This window comes from Pelodiscus sinensis, chromosome 19, assembly GCF_052426305.1.
Source record: "Pelodiscus sinensis isolate ZL-2025 chromosome 19, ASM5242630v1, whole genome shotgun sequence".
In the NCBI taxonomy this organism is placed as follows: Eukaryota; Metazoa; Chordata; order Testudines; family Trionychidae; genus Pelodiscus; species Pelodiscus sinensis.
The window spans coordinates 24,775,283-24,792,917 of NC_143070.1; the positions used below are offsets into that span (position 1 = coordinate 24,775,283).

Consider the following 17,635-nt stretch of genomic DNA (forward strand, 5'->3'; position numbering starts at 1 on the left):
TGGATCGTGTCACTCCCAGGTGACAGATCCATTGGGGCATCTTTCAGTCTTCCCTAGACTGCCCGCTATGAAGGGATCCTGTATCCTAGCAGCTGAAATCTGAGATGTAATAAGCTCTTCCTATAAACTCGGGGTGTCTGTCAGCCTGTTGGCTGCCCTCTGCGACAGTACCCCGGTCCTAGCAGTAAAGTCATGGACGTTAAACTCTTTTCGGGACGCCCTCCAGTCTCCTAGGCTGCCCACTGCGACGAGACCTTGCGTCTCAGCAGTTGAAGACTTGGGTGTAACACACACACATGCACTGCCCTGACCGTCGGCTGACAATCACTCACACACAGTCCCTCCAGATGATGTTATAGTTACCACTATCAATCTATTGGCTAGTTAGATGGATCACAGAGGGGGTGCAGGACCTCTGTCGGTTGCGCGATCCTCTGGAGTTGGTGGCACGACAAACCCAAAGTTCCATAACAAAGCACCCTGCTTTTATAACCCTTTTCTCTGTTGAAATCAACGGATTCCGCTGTGTCACCTGTGACCGGAGTGTTATCTCTTGTTCCCAAAATATCTCCAAAGCTTATCCTGTAATCAATCGTCTTTCAGGGGTGCTAGCTCCCATTTAAGGCCATCAATCTGCCAATAGTACAATCATCCTATGAGTAAGGGTACACAGCGATGATTATAGATGTTCTTCCTAGATGCTGGGTTGTCTAGTTTTCACTCACGCTCACCCCTCCTTCTTCAGCCATTTGGTTCTGAGCAATAACTTTTGCACCTTTAGCTCAACACTTACATACCACTTTCACACAGAAACAATCTTTTACAAGGCCTTCTCGAGGAAGAGCGTAACAGAAATATCTGGAGTGGGCAAAGCAAAAAAGACAGAGGGGGCAGCGAGGGGGGACACGGAAAGGGCCGATGGGGCAGCAGAGGGAACAACTCACCAGCTGCCCCGCCCCCACCTTGTCAGTTTTCTCCCGGGAACCGGCTCTCCACACAGCACCGGAATCGGTGTCACGTGATCTCTACCCCCCACCCCCGCCTTTGATTTGGGGGAGGGGGCAAAACCTCCCCACGCTGCCCCGCAGCGATGTATCTGCCCCGCCCCCATCTGACACGTCACCTGCTCCGCCCGCATCCTCCCGCCCCCGGGGCGCCCGCCCACTTCACCTCAGCGCCTCCGAGTCCTCCTGCCCCGCCCCCCCGCTCCGCGCTGACCGGAAGCCGAACCAGGCGCGCGGCGAGTAACGGCCCCAACGGCTCCTTCAGAATTCGCGCCACAGAGTCAGACGCCCAGGCGGGCGGGGCAGGGAGCGGCGGGCGGGACGCTCTGAAAACCCGGCGCGCGGCAGAGGAAGGGGGGCGGGGTCAGACCGCGCGTGCGCAGTGGGTCAGTGACTCCGGTCTGGGATCCGCGCCCGAGCTTAGCTCTGACCCGGAGCTGCCTGGCCCCGCCCCCGCCTCGCGCGATTGGGCACCCGGTCCGGGCGGCAGCAGCGAATGCAGGGGGCGGGGCCGGCACCGCGTGTCACGACGCGGGGGGTTCCGCACGTGCCGCGGAGCCGGAGCGGGGGCGCTGCTGCGAGTTCGGCCCGACGGGGCCTTTCCCCGAGGTGAGAGCGGGGCGGGGATATTATGCCACACCCCCCCCCCGCTGCGGCGGCCCCGCCCTCAGGGGTTTTTTGCCCTTAGTAATGGGGGCGAAGTGCGGGCTCTGGGGCCAAGGGAACAGCGCCCCCCCCCACAGGCAGCAGCTGCCCTTGCTCTGAGGTGGGGGGCACCCAAAGCGGGTCACTGCCCGTGTCAGAAGGGGGCAGCTGGGGGGCACGGAGCGAGTCTGGTATCTGGGGGTGGCAAGGTGGGGGGGGGGCAGGAGCATAGGGCGGTCGGACATTAAAGGGCAAACTGGGGAGGGGGGTCGGATCAAAATGGAGCGAATCCCTGGGAAGCGCAGAGACACCCCCACACTAACCCCCCCATGCCTGGCCCAGCCTCTGACCCAGGAAGCAGGGCGCCCTGGGGGGAGCATAGTCACAGGGGAAGGGTGGGGGGATGGAGCCAGAAGGCTCCTGGGCAGTTGGGGGAACTGTAGCAGGGGAGGGGCAGCAGCTGGGATGGGCAAAGTGGGGCTGAGTCTCAGTGGGGAGGTGGCTCTGCCCTCAACCCCAGTGACCCAGTTTTGTGCTGTTGCTGGCACAGAACAACCACATGCCCGCCCAGGTGCTGGCTGTGTCTGAGCGCTGGGGAGCAGCCACCCCTTGATGCCATTGAGCCTGAGCTTGTGGGGTCTGGGGGGGGAGGAGGAATATGAGGGGCTGGAGAAGGTGTCTGTGGCCATTCTGGGTCCTGCCCAGGGAAACGGGGCAACAAAGCAGAGAGCAGCCCCCTGAGGGGGTAGCAGCCCTTATCACCCCCATTCTCCATGCCACCTAGGGCCTGTTGGGGGTGGCCAGCCCTGCCTTAGCATCTGGGAGACACTGGTCCCCAAAGGGGTCCTGGCTCTGATGATCATTAATGATGGGGTGACACACATGCCTCAACAGCATGTCCCCTTTATTGGTGCAAAGGGGAACAGAATTTGATTGTGAAACGTGAGGGATAAATGGGGAGAGGGGTTTAATCCTTCTACCCTTTAGCCCCTCCCACCCCAAACAAGGAGCATGCCTCAGGGCAACAGCTCCCCTCCAGAAAGGAGATGATGCAGCAATTAAAAGCTGTGAGGAAAACTCCCAAACCTGACAGTGGCCATGGGGCCAGCCTGTTGATGACACTGAGCAAAACCCCAGTGCTTCCACTGGACAGTTAATATACTCAAGCAAAGCAGGAGCAAACTGTCTGCATTGATGCTCCAGGGTTGCTCCCCAGTCCCCTCTCGCTGTAAGGGACACAGTCCCTCAGCTCCTGCCTATGCCTATAAACGGGAGCAGTGCTGGCTTCTGGGTGCCTTAAGAAACCCCTGGCCCTGTAGCATCAGAGAGACTAGCAAAACATTTGGAGAGTGTCATGAGCTTTCGTGGCACAACCCACTGCCTCAGACGACAAACACGGAGAAGGGGGCAGTGCCCACGAAAACTCGTTTTTTAAGCTTCTTTTAGGTGCAGACTAACATGACTCCCCCTGAGACTTTTAAACATGCCTTTTAAACATACAGGCTGTGTCTACACTGGCAAGATTTTGCGCAAATATTTTTAATGGAAAAGTTTTTCCGTTAAATATTTGCACAAGAGAGAGTCTATACTGGCATGTACCTTTGCTCAAAAGATTTGCTTTTGCGCAAAAGCATCCATGCCAGTGTAGACGCTCTCTTGCACAAGAAATTAACGTTGCTGTCTACACTGGTCTCTTGCGCAAGAATACTTGCGTAAAAGGGCTTATCCCTGAGCGGGAGCGTCAGAGTATTTGTGCAAGAAGCACTGATTTAGTACATTACAATGTCAGTGTTCTTGCACTAATACTAGCGGCCAGTGTAGACAGGCGGCAAGATTTTGCCAATGTAGACACAGCCACAGTGTCTGTAACTGCCTGGGAGTTTTCTGAGGTAGCTTGGTGCTTGTTTGGGGCATTTCTGGGGCTCTGACTTCTGTGGTGTGTTTTTCTTTCTGTATTTCCATCCAGCAAGTGTGATTGGCTCCCAGTTGTGCAACCTGCTTAGAGAGAAAAAAAAAGCAGCCTGAACAGGCTACGCTGCTTCCTCTGCTCTCAGGAAACGAAACTAACCCACAGGGCCGGGTTGCGGAGGGGCCATGGCTGCCGGGGATCTGTCAGGGAGCTTCCAGGAGGAGGTGACCTGTCCCATCTGCCTGGAGTATTTCACAGACCCAGTGATGATTGAGTGTGGGCACAACTTCTGCCGGGCCTGCCTCAGCCAGTGCTGGGGGGAGTCAGAGCCCAACCCCTCCTGCCCCCAGTGCAGAGAGACCATCCTGCAAAGACACCTGCGGCCCAACCGCCAGCTGGGGAACCTGGTGGAGCTGGTGAAACGCCTGCGGCCCCTGGTGGGGTCAGCGCCCGAGGGACAGCCAGTGTGCGAGAGGCACCAGGAAGCCCTGAAGCTCTTCTGTGAGGAGGATCAAACCCCCATCTGTATGGTGTGCGACAGATCCCGGGCGCACCGCGCACACACGGTGGTGCCCATTGAGGAGGCTGCCCAGGAGTACAAGGTAGGGACCAGGCTCTGCAGGGCGGGTCCTGGTGCTTGGTTTACGCTGCGGCATTAGGGCAACATGGGCAGCTCACGTCAACCTAATTATATCGGTGCTCACTCTATAGCCAGGGACATGGGATCTAGGGCAACCCCTTCTTCTCCCCCCCCCCCCCCCCCCGAGCTGCACCCTGCCTCTGCTCCACCCCTCCCCCCAATCCCAACTCCTGCTCTGCCCCATTGTCCCCTCACATGAACCGGGTATCACTGGGTGGCCTTAAGGGGGGGGAACCAGCAGAGGTTGGCCCCCACTCCTGCACTCTCTATGGTGATGGGAGGTATCTGAAGTGGCCCAGCAGCCTGCTCTGCCCCGCTGCCCTCTCCCAGCCAGCCGGGCCTGGGTTGCTCTGCTTTTTGCTCTGTAGTGAAGCTGAGCACAGCCACCCGGAAGACCATGGTGCCTTGGAGTGGCGCAGGCTGCTCCAGCTTTGCGGGGCATCCTGCAGGCAGGGGCTGCTTGGACTGGGATGCCAGGGCTCCTTGGTCTACCACAGGCAAGGATGTCCTCAGCATCCCAGCTAGAGCAGCCTCTGTCCCTGGCGGGCCTGGGAGCGCAAGGGCCGGGAGCCAGCAGTGAGATCCCGCGTAGTCTGAGTATCTGGCAAAGCGTTAGGTTAACTGGACATTTGACCGGTTAATGGGTATTTTGCAGCCCTCCCATGGCTGCTCTGGGCGAATGAATCGCAGGCTGCCCAAGGGGGTGTGAACGCTGGGTTACCACAGCCCAGGAGCAGTTACAATTACAGGTGTCTGCTCCCCCAGACCCAGGGCTCCCTTGTCCCTCGCCCGTCTCCAGCCACATCACAGCCGCCCTGCCCAGTTAATGAGGCTGAACTGGTGTGAGGCCTTTGCTGTGAGGGAGGCCCCCTGGGAGCCTGGGGAGAGGAGAGTGTGGATCTGGTTCCTGGCCAGTGTTTGGGTCTGGGGTGTGGTGCAGCGATGTTCTCGCCCCAGCTCCTCGCACTCACCAGCTGGAGGGACATGACACCTGAGCTAACACACTGGGGAGGAGACCCCCTGAGTGGCTGCAGGAGGCAGAGCCTTTCTCGGAGCCGGGCATCTCTGCTCCCACGGTGCCTTTGGGGCTGGCAGAGCCGAGCGGCTGCCTCCTTCCAGGCCGGGTCCCTGCATGTGCATGAAAGGCCGGTGTGTACGGCGCTCGCCGCCTGTCGGACAGGCAGATAACGGCTGTTTGTCGCCCACAATGCCCTGCAGGAGAAACTCCAGGGGACCCTGGGCCCGCTCAGGGAGGAGCTGGAGGAGGCCGTGGTGCTGAGAACTGAAGAGGAGGAGAAAACCACAGAGTGGCAGGTGGGTGTCTGGGTTTCTCTCCCGGAGCCCTTCCCCCAGCAGCGCTCCCAGAGGTGAGAGGCCATGAAGCTCTAGGGCTCGGGTGTGAAGCTTCTCTGGTTCCTTGCCCCGTGACACAGGAGTGGTGCCAGCAGCATCAGGATGTGTCGCTGGTGGGGGTCTGAGCGCAGCAGCTCCTGACCCTGGTGGGGTGATGCAGACCCACTCCTGTGCGCTCTGATAGGGACACACTCGCAACAGTGGGCGCAGTGTTTTCATTATATCACGGATCTCACTTCACTCCCGCAGGTGGGGGGGCACAGAGGCTATTGCAGCTAGTGGGGTTCAGGGGCCTCTATGAAATAGCTCCACGGTGTCTTTGAGGCCTGGAGGACACAGGGGTTGTTCCTTTCCCCTCCTCCACCCACAATGCCTGTAGTGCATCTGCCCAGGGCCAGACACTAGAGCTGGGCGGAGGATTTGCCCCCCTGAGAGAGGTTCAAAATCACTCAGCCAGTTGTCTGGGGCATGCTGAGAGCTGAGCTCTTCTGAGCATTGAACCCAGCTATGGATGCTGAGCCCTTTGCGGAATCTGCCCCAGGGTGCGTCTTTGCAGGGCACCCACAGACAGCTGGGCCTAGTGCCTGAGTCCTTGCCCAGGGGCCTCGGTGGGCATGTTCAACCACGGCTGCTGCAACTCTCCTGCTACCAGCACCCGAGCTAGCTAGATCAAGGCTAGCTGGGGTGTGTCTGCGCTAGGGTTGCCAGATGTCTGGTATTCAACTGGACAGTCCAGTTTTTGGGGCCTCTGTCCAGTAAAAAAAAAATGCAGAAAATACCGGACATGTGCAATGTCCGGTATTTTCTGGTTTTCCGTCTGGGTGCCCGACGGAAGCCTGGCGGAGGTGGGGGGAGTGGCTGGGAGGCAGGGCGTGATCGGCGCTGGGAGCCCTCAGCTCATTGTGTCTGACATAGGAGTGATGCCTTCAGGAGGAGGAGAAGCCCTGTCTGTGCTCCTGAGTGCTGGTCAAGCGCGTTGTGGAGTCACAGCCGGACTCACTCGTGCTTTGCCGGGACTGTGCATGGGACAGGCAGTGCCCTGGGATCTGCATGTGCCTGCGTCAGTCCCACTCCCCGCCAGCACATTCTCTCCCCCCGCCAGCCCTGCTTCCTGCTGGCCGGTTCTCCTCCTCCCAATCTCCTTCGGCCAGCCACGACCCCCCCATCTCCCCCGGCCAGTCCCACTGCCCCCTCCTCCCCCCACAGTCCTGCTTCCTGCCGGCCACCCCCTCCGGATCTCCGCTGGTCAGCCCCACTGCTCCCGACTCCTTTCCCCCTGCCCCCTGGACCAGCCCTGCTTCCTGCCGGCAGCCTCCCCCCCTCCCCCGGTCTCCCCTGGTCAGCCCTGCTGCCCCCGACCCTCCCACTGCCAGCCCTGCTCCCTGCCCACTCCCCTCCCAGCCAGTCCCTTCCCCATCCCTCCTGATCAAGTGTGTCCGGTATTTTTTCTGAAGCTAGCTGGTAGCCCTAGTCTGCACATGGTGCTATCATACCTCCACTGCAGCCAGGACACCTCTGAACGAGCAGAGCTGGGGGGTGGGTCAGTGTGAAGCCAGGCAGAGCATGGTCACCTCACAACCTCTGCTGCCATCATGTGGCCACCTCATCCCATTCACCTGCTGCTGCTCCTGTGACCGTCGCTGGCCTTGTCTGTAGCCGGGGGATTAACCCCGACACAAAGTGTGTGTGTGTGTGTGTGTGTGTGTGTGTGTGTGTGTGTGTGTCAGTCAGTGAGAGACAGTGACACCAGCAGCCGGGGTGAGAGGAGAAGAGGGTGTCTTACTAGCCAGGTAGAAATGGCTGTTTACAAGGGCTGAAATGCGCAGGGCTGGCTGCCTCCAGTTCTGCGTCTGACGCTGTATTCAGAGCCCTGCGGCCAGGGGCTGATTTGTAGATGACTCACCCGCAGGTGCTCCTGTGGCCTGCCCATGGCGCTCAGCTCCTCACACCATGCGGATTGAAGGGTCGTACAGTGAACACCATGGTTTGAGTGCGTCGGGCAAGGAGCCCAGCCAGTGCCATGGAGACGGCTGTCCCCAGGGACCGTCCCTGGTGGGGTTCTGAACCACTCATCATTGTCCAGGCAGAGCCAGTTACCCCCTAGGTCACCTGAGCTCATGGCTCAGTGACCAGTGTCCCTCAGCGCTGAGTAACCGCAGCCCCAGTCAGATGAGGCCCTGCAGTTGCCGCCAGTCACTCACCGATCGGGGCCGGCCTGCGCTGAGGATCAGTCAGTGTCCAAGCCCCATAGGCAGACAGGCCCGGGGTGCTGGAGAGCTGCCTGGGGGTCGCGTTAGCCAGGTTACAGCACTCAAGCAGCTGCCTCTTCAGACACAGAGCACGTCCCCTGCCCAGTCACACAGTGGAGTGGAACAGGCAGGGCAGAGGCTGGTTGTGGGGGAAGGCCTGGGTTCCCCTACTGTGGTTTCAGGGAGGAGCTCTGAGGGCAGAGGGATGGGGCGGTGGGAGGCTGCTGAAGCCCCTGGGAATGTTGGCATCTCAGGGAGAGGAAGAGGGACCTTCCTGAACGTCACTGCTGCCCAGGTCACATTGGGGGAGGGAGGCAGGCTCACCCCAGGGCCACCCAGCACTCAGTGCTGAGCTGCAGGGGAGCTAGCAAGGCCCCGGGCAGAGCAGCCAGCCCCTCCACCAGCCCAGGAGCAGCACTGGCTCAGCATTGTCCCTGCTGGGCCTTTCAGAGGACAGGTGGGGATACCGCTGGCACCAGCCACCCTCTGCTCTGTGATGCTAGAGGGATCCCTAAAGGCTGTGTTCCCAGGGGCACTGCTGGACACAAGGGCACTCGGCCAGGGGGCCCAACACTCATGTGGGCCCCAAAGAGCTATTGGCACCTGCCCTCAGTTCTGAACGTGGCAGTCCTGGAAGCAAATTGTCAAAGAATGAATGTCGCCCACATCCTGCTGGGACGGGTCCCTTGGGCGTGTGAGTGCCCAGCACTGGGCACCCAAATCCTGTGCAGACACCTTGTAAATCTCTCCTGTTCCCGCCCCATTTCTTCCCACTCCCCTGTGTGCATCCTATGGCACCTGCAATAACAGACTGCAGCTTTACCTAGCACCCTGGACAACCCCTCTGACCAAACCCAAAAACGTTATGGTACGTTTCCCAAAGAAGGAAATATACCTACAAACCAGACACTGATCTAACATTCCCTGTGTCATGGACTGAGACCCCATCTGTATCTGTAACTCAGCATCTGACCTGTTTTCCTTTCTCCAGAGGAAAGTGCAGGCGAAGCGAGTGACAATTGCCGGTGAATTTAACAAGCTGCATGTGCTGCTGAGGGAGGAAGAGCAGCTGCTTCTGCAGAGGCTGGTGGAGGAGGAGCAGGAGACTCTGCAGAGGCTACAGGAAAATGTCTCCAAACTCTCCCAGCAAAGCGTCTCCCTGCAGCAGCTGATTGCAGAGATGGAAGGGAAGTGTCAGCAGCCAGTTGCGGAGCTGCTGAAGGTGAGACGGCGTCAAAACTCTGCCCCCAGCCAGAATTACAGCTCAGATCCATGGGTTTGGAGCCCAGGAGTGAGAGTAAATGTGCTATGTGCGGTGCTCACAGGCGATATCCAGCCAAGGGCTCCATCAGCTCCAAACATTACAGCTCGTGTGGGAGGGGAATTCTGATCGTGGAGATCCAGGGAGGCGATGGGAAATTAAATGGGTGATGCAAAATGATACGGGGCTAAACCCATCCGTGCTGTGAGTCTAGAGCATTGGGCTCAACACAGTCGCTAAACACAGATACGGATGGGCTGGGTCCCTAGGAAGGAAAGCTACTGAGCTAAATTCCGGTGTCACTTATACAAGTGAAACAAGTGCTAATGCAAAACGGTGGAGGAGATTTTTACCATCAAAACAATGAAGCCCCAAAGTGTTAATCTATTTTCTACATGAAAAGTTGGTGCCCGGAATGGAAAATGCTCCATTTCATGCCCCCAGTGCTAATACAGAGCATCGATTCTCTTTCTCCTTTCAGGATGTGAAAAGCACGTTGAGCAGGTGCGTGTCCCATTTTCATTGCCCTCATATTCCTGGTGGGGGCCTGGTGGCAATGCTGGTGCAGAGCAGCTGATGATGCTGAGACGTTTGCTTCCTAGGAGTGAAAACATGAAACTCCAGGGACCCGAAGCCGTTTGCACCGACCTGCAGCGCGGGTATAAAATTTATCTTGATATGAGGGAAGCTCTGAACAGGTTTGCAGGTGAGTGGAGCCCCTGGGACATCGAGCTGTTTGGTGCGGGGGGCTCCAGGCAGAGCCTGGGGCCCCAGGACACACGTGGACCCGGCTGAGAGCTGTGCGGTAGCTGGAGGCTGATGCGCTCAGAGCTGGGGAGTTTACCTGCTGCTCACACTCACCTGCTGGCACTCACAGGGATCTGACTTAGCCCCATCATCCCGACACCCTGACCTTTCCTGCCTGGGTCAATGGGGCCACTGAGCAGGTGCTGTGAGGCCTGGCCTGAGCCAATGTGCTGGGGGCTGCGCAGACGGGTTACAGAGGACGTGTCTGTGCCTCTCTCTTAGCACATGGCGAGGGCCGGCCGAGCTCCCTGGTCTGGGGAGGGGCCGGTCTGGCTGCTGTGCCCTGCATGGGCCGTGTGTTACTGGGGAGCCAACTGAGCCCTACGGGCCTCTCATCTGCCCAGTGTGAGGCTGGTCAGTGATTTGCTGCTTGGTGGGTGAGAATCCCTCTGCAGTGTGATCCTGTCGCTGTCTGAGCCTGAGCTGCCCCCATCCAGCCCCTCCCCTCCCTCCCTGAGCCCAAAGGCAGACAGGTGGCAGCGAGGGGGGAAGAGAGGAAACTCCAGCAGAGGGAGGGGGGCTGGGAGGGGTCGGAGAGCTCTGGCTGGGAGTGGTGCTCAGGCCCCTTCATCCTTCCCCTGCCGCTCCACCCTCCCCACTGCCCTCCAGCAGGGGAGTTGAAGGGGCCCCGCCGGGTTTGTGTGACCCGGCCGATGGTGGTGGAAGCAGGGCCAGGAGCTCTGGGGATCAGGAGGCCCAGGCTGTGGGGGAAGCAGCTTGGAGCGATTCTGGTCTTCAGCTGCTGCTGCTCCTCTGGGGTCAGGCTCCTTGGCCAGGGGTCTGGGCTGTTCGAGCTGCCGCTTGCTCCGTGTGGGGCGGTGCCGGGCGCTTGGTCTGTGCGGCAGCTGTGGGTGACTCCTGTGTGTGGCTGGTCTCACCAGGCCTTGGCTCACACAGGGGCTGGAGCTCTGTCATCAGTGGCTGCTGGGCCTCTGGGGCACTGGAGCAACATTTCCTCTGCTGACCCCTGGGACTTTGCCAGTGTCTTGGCCTGACTGCTCTCCAGAGACACACACTGGGGGCTTCTGTCCTGCTCTGCCAGTGGCCCCTGTGGACGGTCAGTAAGAACCCTGCACCTGGGCCTACAAATGGCAGAGCTGTTCACTAGCCCAGTCCAAGCGCTTCTCACCCTGCTCCTGGGACCCCCAGAAATGCTGAATCCCATTGACCGTCTGCCCCAGCGCCCTGGCCCAGAGCCGGCTGTGCCCTAGCGCCACTGGCTGCATCATTCCCAGGGGCGTCCTTTCAGCTGTCCTGCAGGGAGCCGCTCCAGCGCCCCAGCTGCCAAGCTGTGAGTCTGGGTGTGCGGCTCAGGTATCACAGATAAGCCATGGGGCATCTGAAACCCCTGGCTGGCCTCTCCCTCTGACCCTCCTCCGTGCAGTGTGCTGGGTTCCTGACTAGACACCAGCAGTCGGCCCCCTCGGCGAGCCTCAGAGCTGGCATGAGGGACGCTGGCTGGTGCAGTTTGTGCTGCAGCATTAAACACGGCTGGGTAGATGTTGGGGCTGGGGCTGGCATCTGGGTTTGAACTTTCCCTGCAGTCCCTGGGAGGAGCTGCCCAGCTGTGTAGCCAGAGCTGCCGCGCCTGCAGAGCCTGGTGTGAGCACCCCCAGCCTGTCTGCCCCAGGTCTGCACGGGGGGTGGTTGGGACAGTTGCTAGCTGGGGACACCTGTGCCCTTGGGGCTCTGGGAGGGGCTCTGTGGCCAGCTCCTGCGCTGAGAGACGCCGGGGCAGAGGGTCTGTGCCGCTCGCAGGGCCCAGGGGACACGTCGCTCTGGGCAGAGAGTTCAGGCTGGAGCCGAGTCTCCACTGGCAGCCGGGTCTGTGGGCTGAGATCAGGGCTGGGGGGATTTTCCTGGCCAGGGCACATTTCACAGTCACCCTGGAGTGTCCAGCTGGTGCCCTGAGCCCGGCCTGCCCGTCACCGTGTGGGGCTGGGGCTGGGGACAGTCACTGGGGCCTGGGCGCCTCAGCTGCTCAGGCAGGTTTGCAGAGGGGCTGGGCAATCGGGTGCTAATAGCTTATCAGCAGAACAATTCGATTTGGGGTCAAATGAAACTGCTCCCGGCCCCAGGCTGAGTTTGCTGGCGAGTGTCCATGGACAGAGCCAGGTGCCGCCACTTCCCTTCCAGCCTGTAGCCCAGGGGCGGGGACCCAGCTGGGAGCCCCAGGTCCCATCCCCGTGTGGGGCAGGGCAGGGATGGGAATGTGGGTCCCCCCTCAGGTGGGGGCTGGAACCGCTGGACTCCGGGGGTCTGACGTGGGGTCCCTCAGTCTCTGCTGCTGCAGATGCTCCCCGGGTCTAAATACGGCCCTGGGCAGAGTGTGGGGGTGAGACTGGCTCTGCAGCACAGTGGGGCAGCCCCACCTGGGAGCCCAGAGTCCAGCCCCAGTGACCTGCAGTTACTGACCCATAACTCAGTGAGGGGAGGGGCACGGGCCCGGCACAGCAGTGTCTGAGGGAGCCGGGTTCCCTTGCACTGATGCAGCTGCCCCCGTGCAAACCCCCAGTGCAGCCATGTGGGTGTGAACTGGGACTGGTCCCTGTGCAGCTTCTCCCAGGAGGAGGGGGCAGGAAGTGGGGAGATGGCCCCTGTCCGGTACGGCCCTCATTAGCAACAGCCCATTGGTTTGCAATTGCACCTCCCTCCCATCCTCCACTGCCCTGCCCCTACTAGGAGCTCTGGGAGAGGGGCTGGGCCAGAGAAGTGGAGACCTGTCACTCCCCTCCCTCCTTCTGTCTGTCCTTATGCTCCACCCCTTGATCCCCCTGGCACCTGCCCTTCCCCTCCCCACAGCCTCCTGGTGCCTCCCCCTTCCCTCACTGCCCTCCAACGCCTGCCACCCACTTCCTTCTCTGTGCCCAGCCCCTCACTGCCCTCTGCCCCAGTTCTCCTCACGCCCCTCTGCACCCTCACATGTGACTTGCATCATGCCCCCCCTTTAGTCCCTCTGCCCCAGCACCCACCCCTTCCTCCCCTTCCCCTCCCCCTCGCTTTTGTCTGCCTGTCCCCTCCCCCTTCTGTCCCCTGGCACCTGCCCTCTGGTGCCCTCTCTTCCTTTGCCCCCTTCAACCTCCAATAGCTGCTTCATACCTGGCCCCTTGTTGGCCCTGGTGCCTGTCGCACTCCAGGCTGCACCCCTGAGCCCTGGCACCTGCTGTTAGTGCCCTGTAGCCCCTGGCATCCACCCTTCCCTTGCCCTCCCACCCCTTGTGCCCTCTAGCCCCTGGCATCTGCCCCACCTAGGCCTCAGCATGAGCCCTTCCCTCACCCCCGTGCCTGCCCCTTCCCTCACATCCCCACCCCCTTTCACCTTCCCTTTAATTCTGCCCCTCCCCTCTGCCTCTCGACACCTGCACCTTCCCCCTCCCCAAACCACTGGTGCCAGCCCCTTTGTGCTCCCCCCCGGGCCCTCCTCTCTCCGCTGCTTGTCCCGCCCAAGTCCCCACCCTTGGCTCCCTTTGGGACCCCTAATGTTTGCCCCTTCCCCTGCCTCCTCCTCTAGCCCATTGGTGCCCTCCCTTCCCCTCCCCTCCTCCTAACTTCTGGGTCCTGTCCCTCCACTCACCTTTCCTCTGCCCCCCTGTGCTGCCCTGTTCCCTGGTCCCCACTCTGCCCCCTGGTGCCTGCCCCTCTGCTCTCTGCCCTGCTTATCTCTGCCCCTCTGCTCAGCCCCCTCCCCTCTCCAGGACTGCTCCTTCCCTGGCCCATCTCTGTTCTCCTGGCACCCACCCCTCATGCCCCTCCCTGCTTGATAACCACCCTCCCCTTGCTGCCCTTTTGCCCCCTGGGGTCTGCCCCCCATCCCCCTCTCACCTCTCTCTTTCCCCTTGTCACCAGCCCAGCTCTGCTGCTGCCCGTCACTCAGACACTAAAAGGGTCCTGGCATTTCCTGACCCCACATGGCACCTCAGTGGTTTGTGCCCAGCCCCAGGCAGAACAGATCCCCGGGCAACCCAGCTCTGTGGGCCGGGCCCAGGCAGGGCAGGCGTGTCCCTGGCAACACAGGTTGGGCCTGGCATCATCCCAATCCGGCTCCTCATGAGCTGTCCAGGGGGGAGGGGCTTCTTACACACTAGTGGGTCGGCCAGGGTAGCTGGAGTAGCCCCATTGACACCGGCACAGACAGCATCCAGGCCCTGCTGTCACACCCGCCCTGCACTCAGATTCAGGTGCCGCCCAGGCAGATCGGCAGAGCGTTCACATGGCCACAGCCCGTGTGTCTCCTGGGTGCGCCTCAGTGCATGTCATAAAATGTATTCCGCACACTGCTAAGAACAGTTGGAGGGAGCACTGGTGTACACCCCCCGGGGTCCTAGGGAAACCCTGGCTGGAACCTGCCCCTCCCTTCACCCCCCTCTGTCCTCATGGTGCCTGCTCCTCTTACCGCCCTGGCCCCCCTTCTGCTCCTCTCATCTGCCCCTCCCCTTCCCCCTCCCAGTGTCAGCCTGTCCCCTACCTCCCCCGCCCCAGCCCCACTGACACCTTCCCACCCCTCCCCTGCTTCTCCTGCCCTTTCTCTTCACTGTCTCCCCTTCGCCCCTGTTAGCCCTGGGGCCTGCCCCATTGCTGCCAGCCCATCTGCTTCTTCTCTGACCCCCATCCTTTACCCCTCCCCTGGTACCTCTCTAGCCCTCTAGGGCCCACCCTTCTCTCGCCTCCCCACCCACTAAACATCAAACCTTCCCTCCCCCCATCTGTCCTGATGCCTTCCCCATACCTGTCCCCTGGCATTTTTCTCTCCCTCCCCCCTTTCTCCTCCTGCCCCACGCCCCTCTCCTCCGCACAAGCCCTTTCCTCTCTCCACCCCAGCCCTACTGCCTGCCCCCTCCTCTCACACTCCTCCACCTTCCCCTTAGTTCTCCTCTGTCCCTCGCCTTCTGCCCCCCTGACCCTGCATCCCTCATCCCCCTCTAGCCCCTGGTACCAGCCCCTCTGGTCACCTCTCCTCTGCCTCCCTGAGGCCCCTCTCTGCCTTCACCTCCGTCAGAGTCACAGAACTGGCAGAGACCTCGAGAGTAATTGAGTCCAGTCCCCTGCCCTCATGGCAGGACCAAGCACCATCCAGACCACCCCTCACAGGTGTCTGTCCAACCTGCTCTTCAATAGCCCCAGAGATGGAGACTCCACAACCCCCCCCCCCCCCCCCCCCCCAGCAAGTTATTCCAGTGTCTCACCAGCTGGACAGCCAGGAAGTTTTTCCTAATGTCCAACCTCAACCTCCCTTGCTGCAGTGTAAGCCCATTGCTTCTTGTCCTGTCCTCAGAGGCCAAGGAGAACAATTTCTCCCTCCTCCTTGTGACACCCTTTTAGACACTTGAAAACCGCTCTCATGTCCCTTCTCAGTCTGCTCCTTTCCAAACTAGACAAGCCCAATTCCTTCAGCCTCCCCTCCTAGCTCATGTTCTCTCGACCTTTCATCGTTCTTGTTGCTCTTCTCTGGACCTTCTCCAATTTCTCCACCTCTCTCCTGAAATGTGGGGCCCAGAACTGGACACAAGACTCCAGCTGAGGCCTGATCAGCGCAGGGCAGAGCGGAAGGACGACTCCTCGTGTCTCGCTCACAGCGCTCCTGGGAATCTGCCTCCCTGGTGCCTGCCCTTCCCTTTGCCCCTCGGCCTCCCTGGGCCCCCCTTTGGGTCCTGTGGTGTAAGTCCCACCCCATCTCTGCCGCACTGGTGGCCATATCTCCTCCCCCATCTGCCTCCATAGGGCCTGTCCTTCCCCACACCCCTCTGTCTGTGCCCCTGTGCCCCTCTGCTCCCTTCCTCCCCCTCTGCTCCCTCTGCCCTCTTTGCATCTGCCCCTCCACCCAGCCCCCCAGGGGACTGCCCCTCCCCTCACCCCTCTGTCCCCTTGTGTCTGTTCCTCTTGTCCCACATTGTCCCTATGGTGGCTCCCTCCCCTTAACCTCTCCCCCTCTGCCCCATCATCTGCCCCTCCCCTTTCCTCTCCCAGCATTACCCTGCCCCTCCCCCCACTCGCAGCTTGCCGCCCCTCCCCCGCTCCTCCTGCCCTTTTCCCTGCTCTTTATCTCCTCACTGGCAGAGGGGCCCTGACCCCCTTCAGACAGTAACACTCCCCCCCCCCCCGCACAGCGATTAACGGGGGGGCAGGTTAATTTCCTGCTGACCCCAGGGACCCGCCCCTGCTCCCAGCCCTGACTCTGTGACTCTCTCCCCAGTGGACGTGATGCTGGATCCAGACACGGCTCATCCCAACCTCGTCCTGTCTGAGGATCAGAAACATGTGAGATACGGAGACATGCCCCAGGATCTGCCCGACACCCCCGAGAGATTTGACCTTTGTCCCTGTGTGCTGGGCGCCGAGGGGTTCACGGGCGGGAGGCGTTACTGGGAGGTGGAGGTGGGAGACAAGACTGCCTGGGACCTGGGGGTCTGCAGGGAATCTGTGAGCAGGAAGGGGCAGGTCACACTCTCAACCAAACAGGGATACTGGGCCTTGAGTCTGAGGAGTGGGGATAAATACACAGTCTCCACCTCCTCCCCGACCCCCCTCCCCGTGAGCGCCAGGCCCAGCCGGGTGGGGGTTTTCCTGGACTACGAGGCGGGCGAGGTCTCGTTTTACAATGTGACTGACAGGTCCCATCTCTTCACCTTCACTGGCATCTTCTCCGGGACGCTCCGCCCGTATTTCTGTCCCTGTAACAACACTGGGGGCACCAATGCCGCTCCCCTGACCATCTGCCTGGTGCTGGCCCAGGCCGGAGGGAATCCCTGCCCCTGACAGTGATCCCACGGCACTGATTGGCCCCTCCCAGTGCTGCGGCTCTTCCCCCAGGGGCAGGGCCAGTTACTGCAGGTCCCTGGATGTTTTGTGCCACCTGGTCACTGCCCCTTTCCCTTTGCAACTGGAGCTTCCAGTGGAGAACCGGACACCTGGCAGCCCAGCCCAGGCTGAGTGAATGGGACCCCCTGGCTGGAAGGAGCCCAGGCTGCCTTTCCCCCCCACCCCAGGTTTTTCTCCTGCCCCATGTTTGCTCCATCCCAGCACAGGCTGGTAAAAAAACACGGCCAGATAGTGGGTGAGGTTGCTGCCCTCGCCTTGTCCTGCCCCAAGGGAGATGATGGTGGGGAGAGGGGAGGGGAGGGGACTTTCACTCCTGTCAGAGTTTTCTAGTCCTGTGAAATCTCAGTGTCAAATATGAAAAAGGTCTTCTAATTTAGAAACTGTTGTTACTGTAACAAGGTGCCCACACAGGAACCTTTTCCTTTACATTTCATCAGCTTTTTATTAAAAATCTATTTTTAGAAATGAAACGATTGACTTTTATTCTTCCCTCACATCGATATCGATGTTGGACGTGTTTCCATTTGTATACATTGTGTGTATTTCAGCTGTGGCACTTCAAGCAATCCAAAACATTTCTCCAAACCCAATTCATTATGGCATTGTCAGACTGTTCAGTGACAATTTCCATATGTCATAACCAGCACAGTGACACGCATGTGCAGCTGCTCCCTCGCTCTCTTGCCTTGACCGTCTATGTCTAGGAAGCAGGGCTCATTCACACTGGCCTGCGTTGCACCTTTGAACATTCATAGGTGAAAAAACTATAGAATGAATTAACCAATCTATCTAGATCCACACAATTTTGTTACATTCTTTGAACTGTTGGCTGCATTAATTCATGCCATTTTCAACTTTCTAGTGACATATCATTGGTAATCAAGACATGGCCCCTCCTTGTCTGCTCCTGCGGCAATTAACACTATGCAGTCCCCAGCCTCACATCCTGTC

At 60.0% G+C, this 17,635-nt stretch overlaps 2 protein-coding genes across 2 annotated transcripts in view; one reads left to right on the forward strand and one right to left on the reverse strand.

Moving 5' to 3' along the window:
• LOC142820483 (butyrophilin subfamily 1 member A1-like) overlaps positions 1-17,635 on the reverse strand; it is a 646,031-nt gene that overhangs the window by 608,086 nt on the left and 20,310 nt on the right. The window lies entirely within an intron of this gene.
• Positions 1,444-16,756, forward strand: LOC149522349 (E3 ubiquitin-protein ligase TRIM39-like). The gene is made up of 7 exons (XM_089771139.1): positions 1,444-1,613; positions 3,616-4,160; positions 5,417-5,512; positions 8,792-9,022; positions 9,543-9,565; positions 9,664-9,767; positions 16,059-16,756. Exons 2-7 carry the CDS (start codon positions 3,744-3,746, stop codon positions 16,619-16,621), a joined length of 1,434 nt encoding a protein of 477 aa, XP_089627265.1. The 5' UTR covers positions 1,444-1,613; positions 3,616-3,743; the 3' UTR covers positions 16,622-16,756.

Excerpts from the sequence above, each read along its gene's own strand:
- LOC149522349 (XM_089771139.1), top strand. The coding sequence starts at position 3,744 with ATGGCTGCCGGGGATCTGTCAGGGAGCTTCCAGGAGGAGGTGACCTGT. Across the intron at positions 9,566-9,663 it reads GTGAAAAGCACGTTGAGCAG|GAGTGAAAACATGAAACTCC; the intron begins GTGCGTGTCCCA and ends TTTGCTTCCTAG. Across the intron at positions 9,768-16,058 it reads AGCTCTGAACAGGTTTGCAG|TGGACGTGATGCTGGATCCA; the intron begins GTGAGTGGAGCC and ends CTCTCTCCCCAG.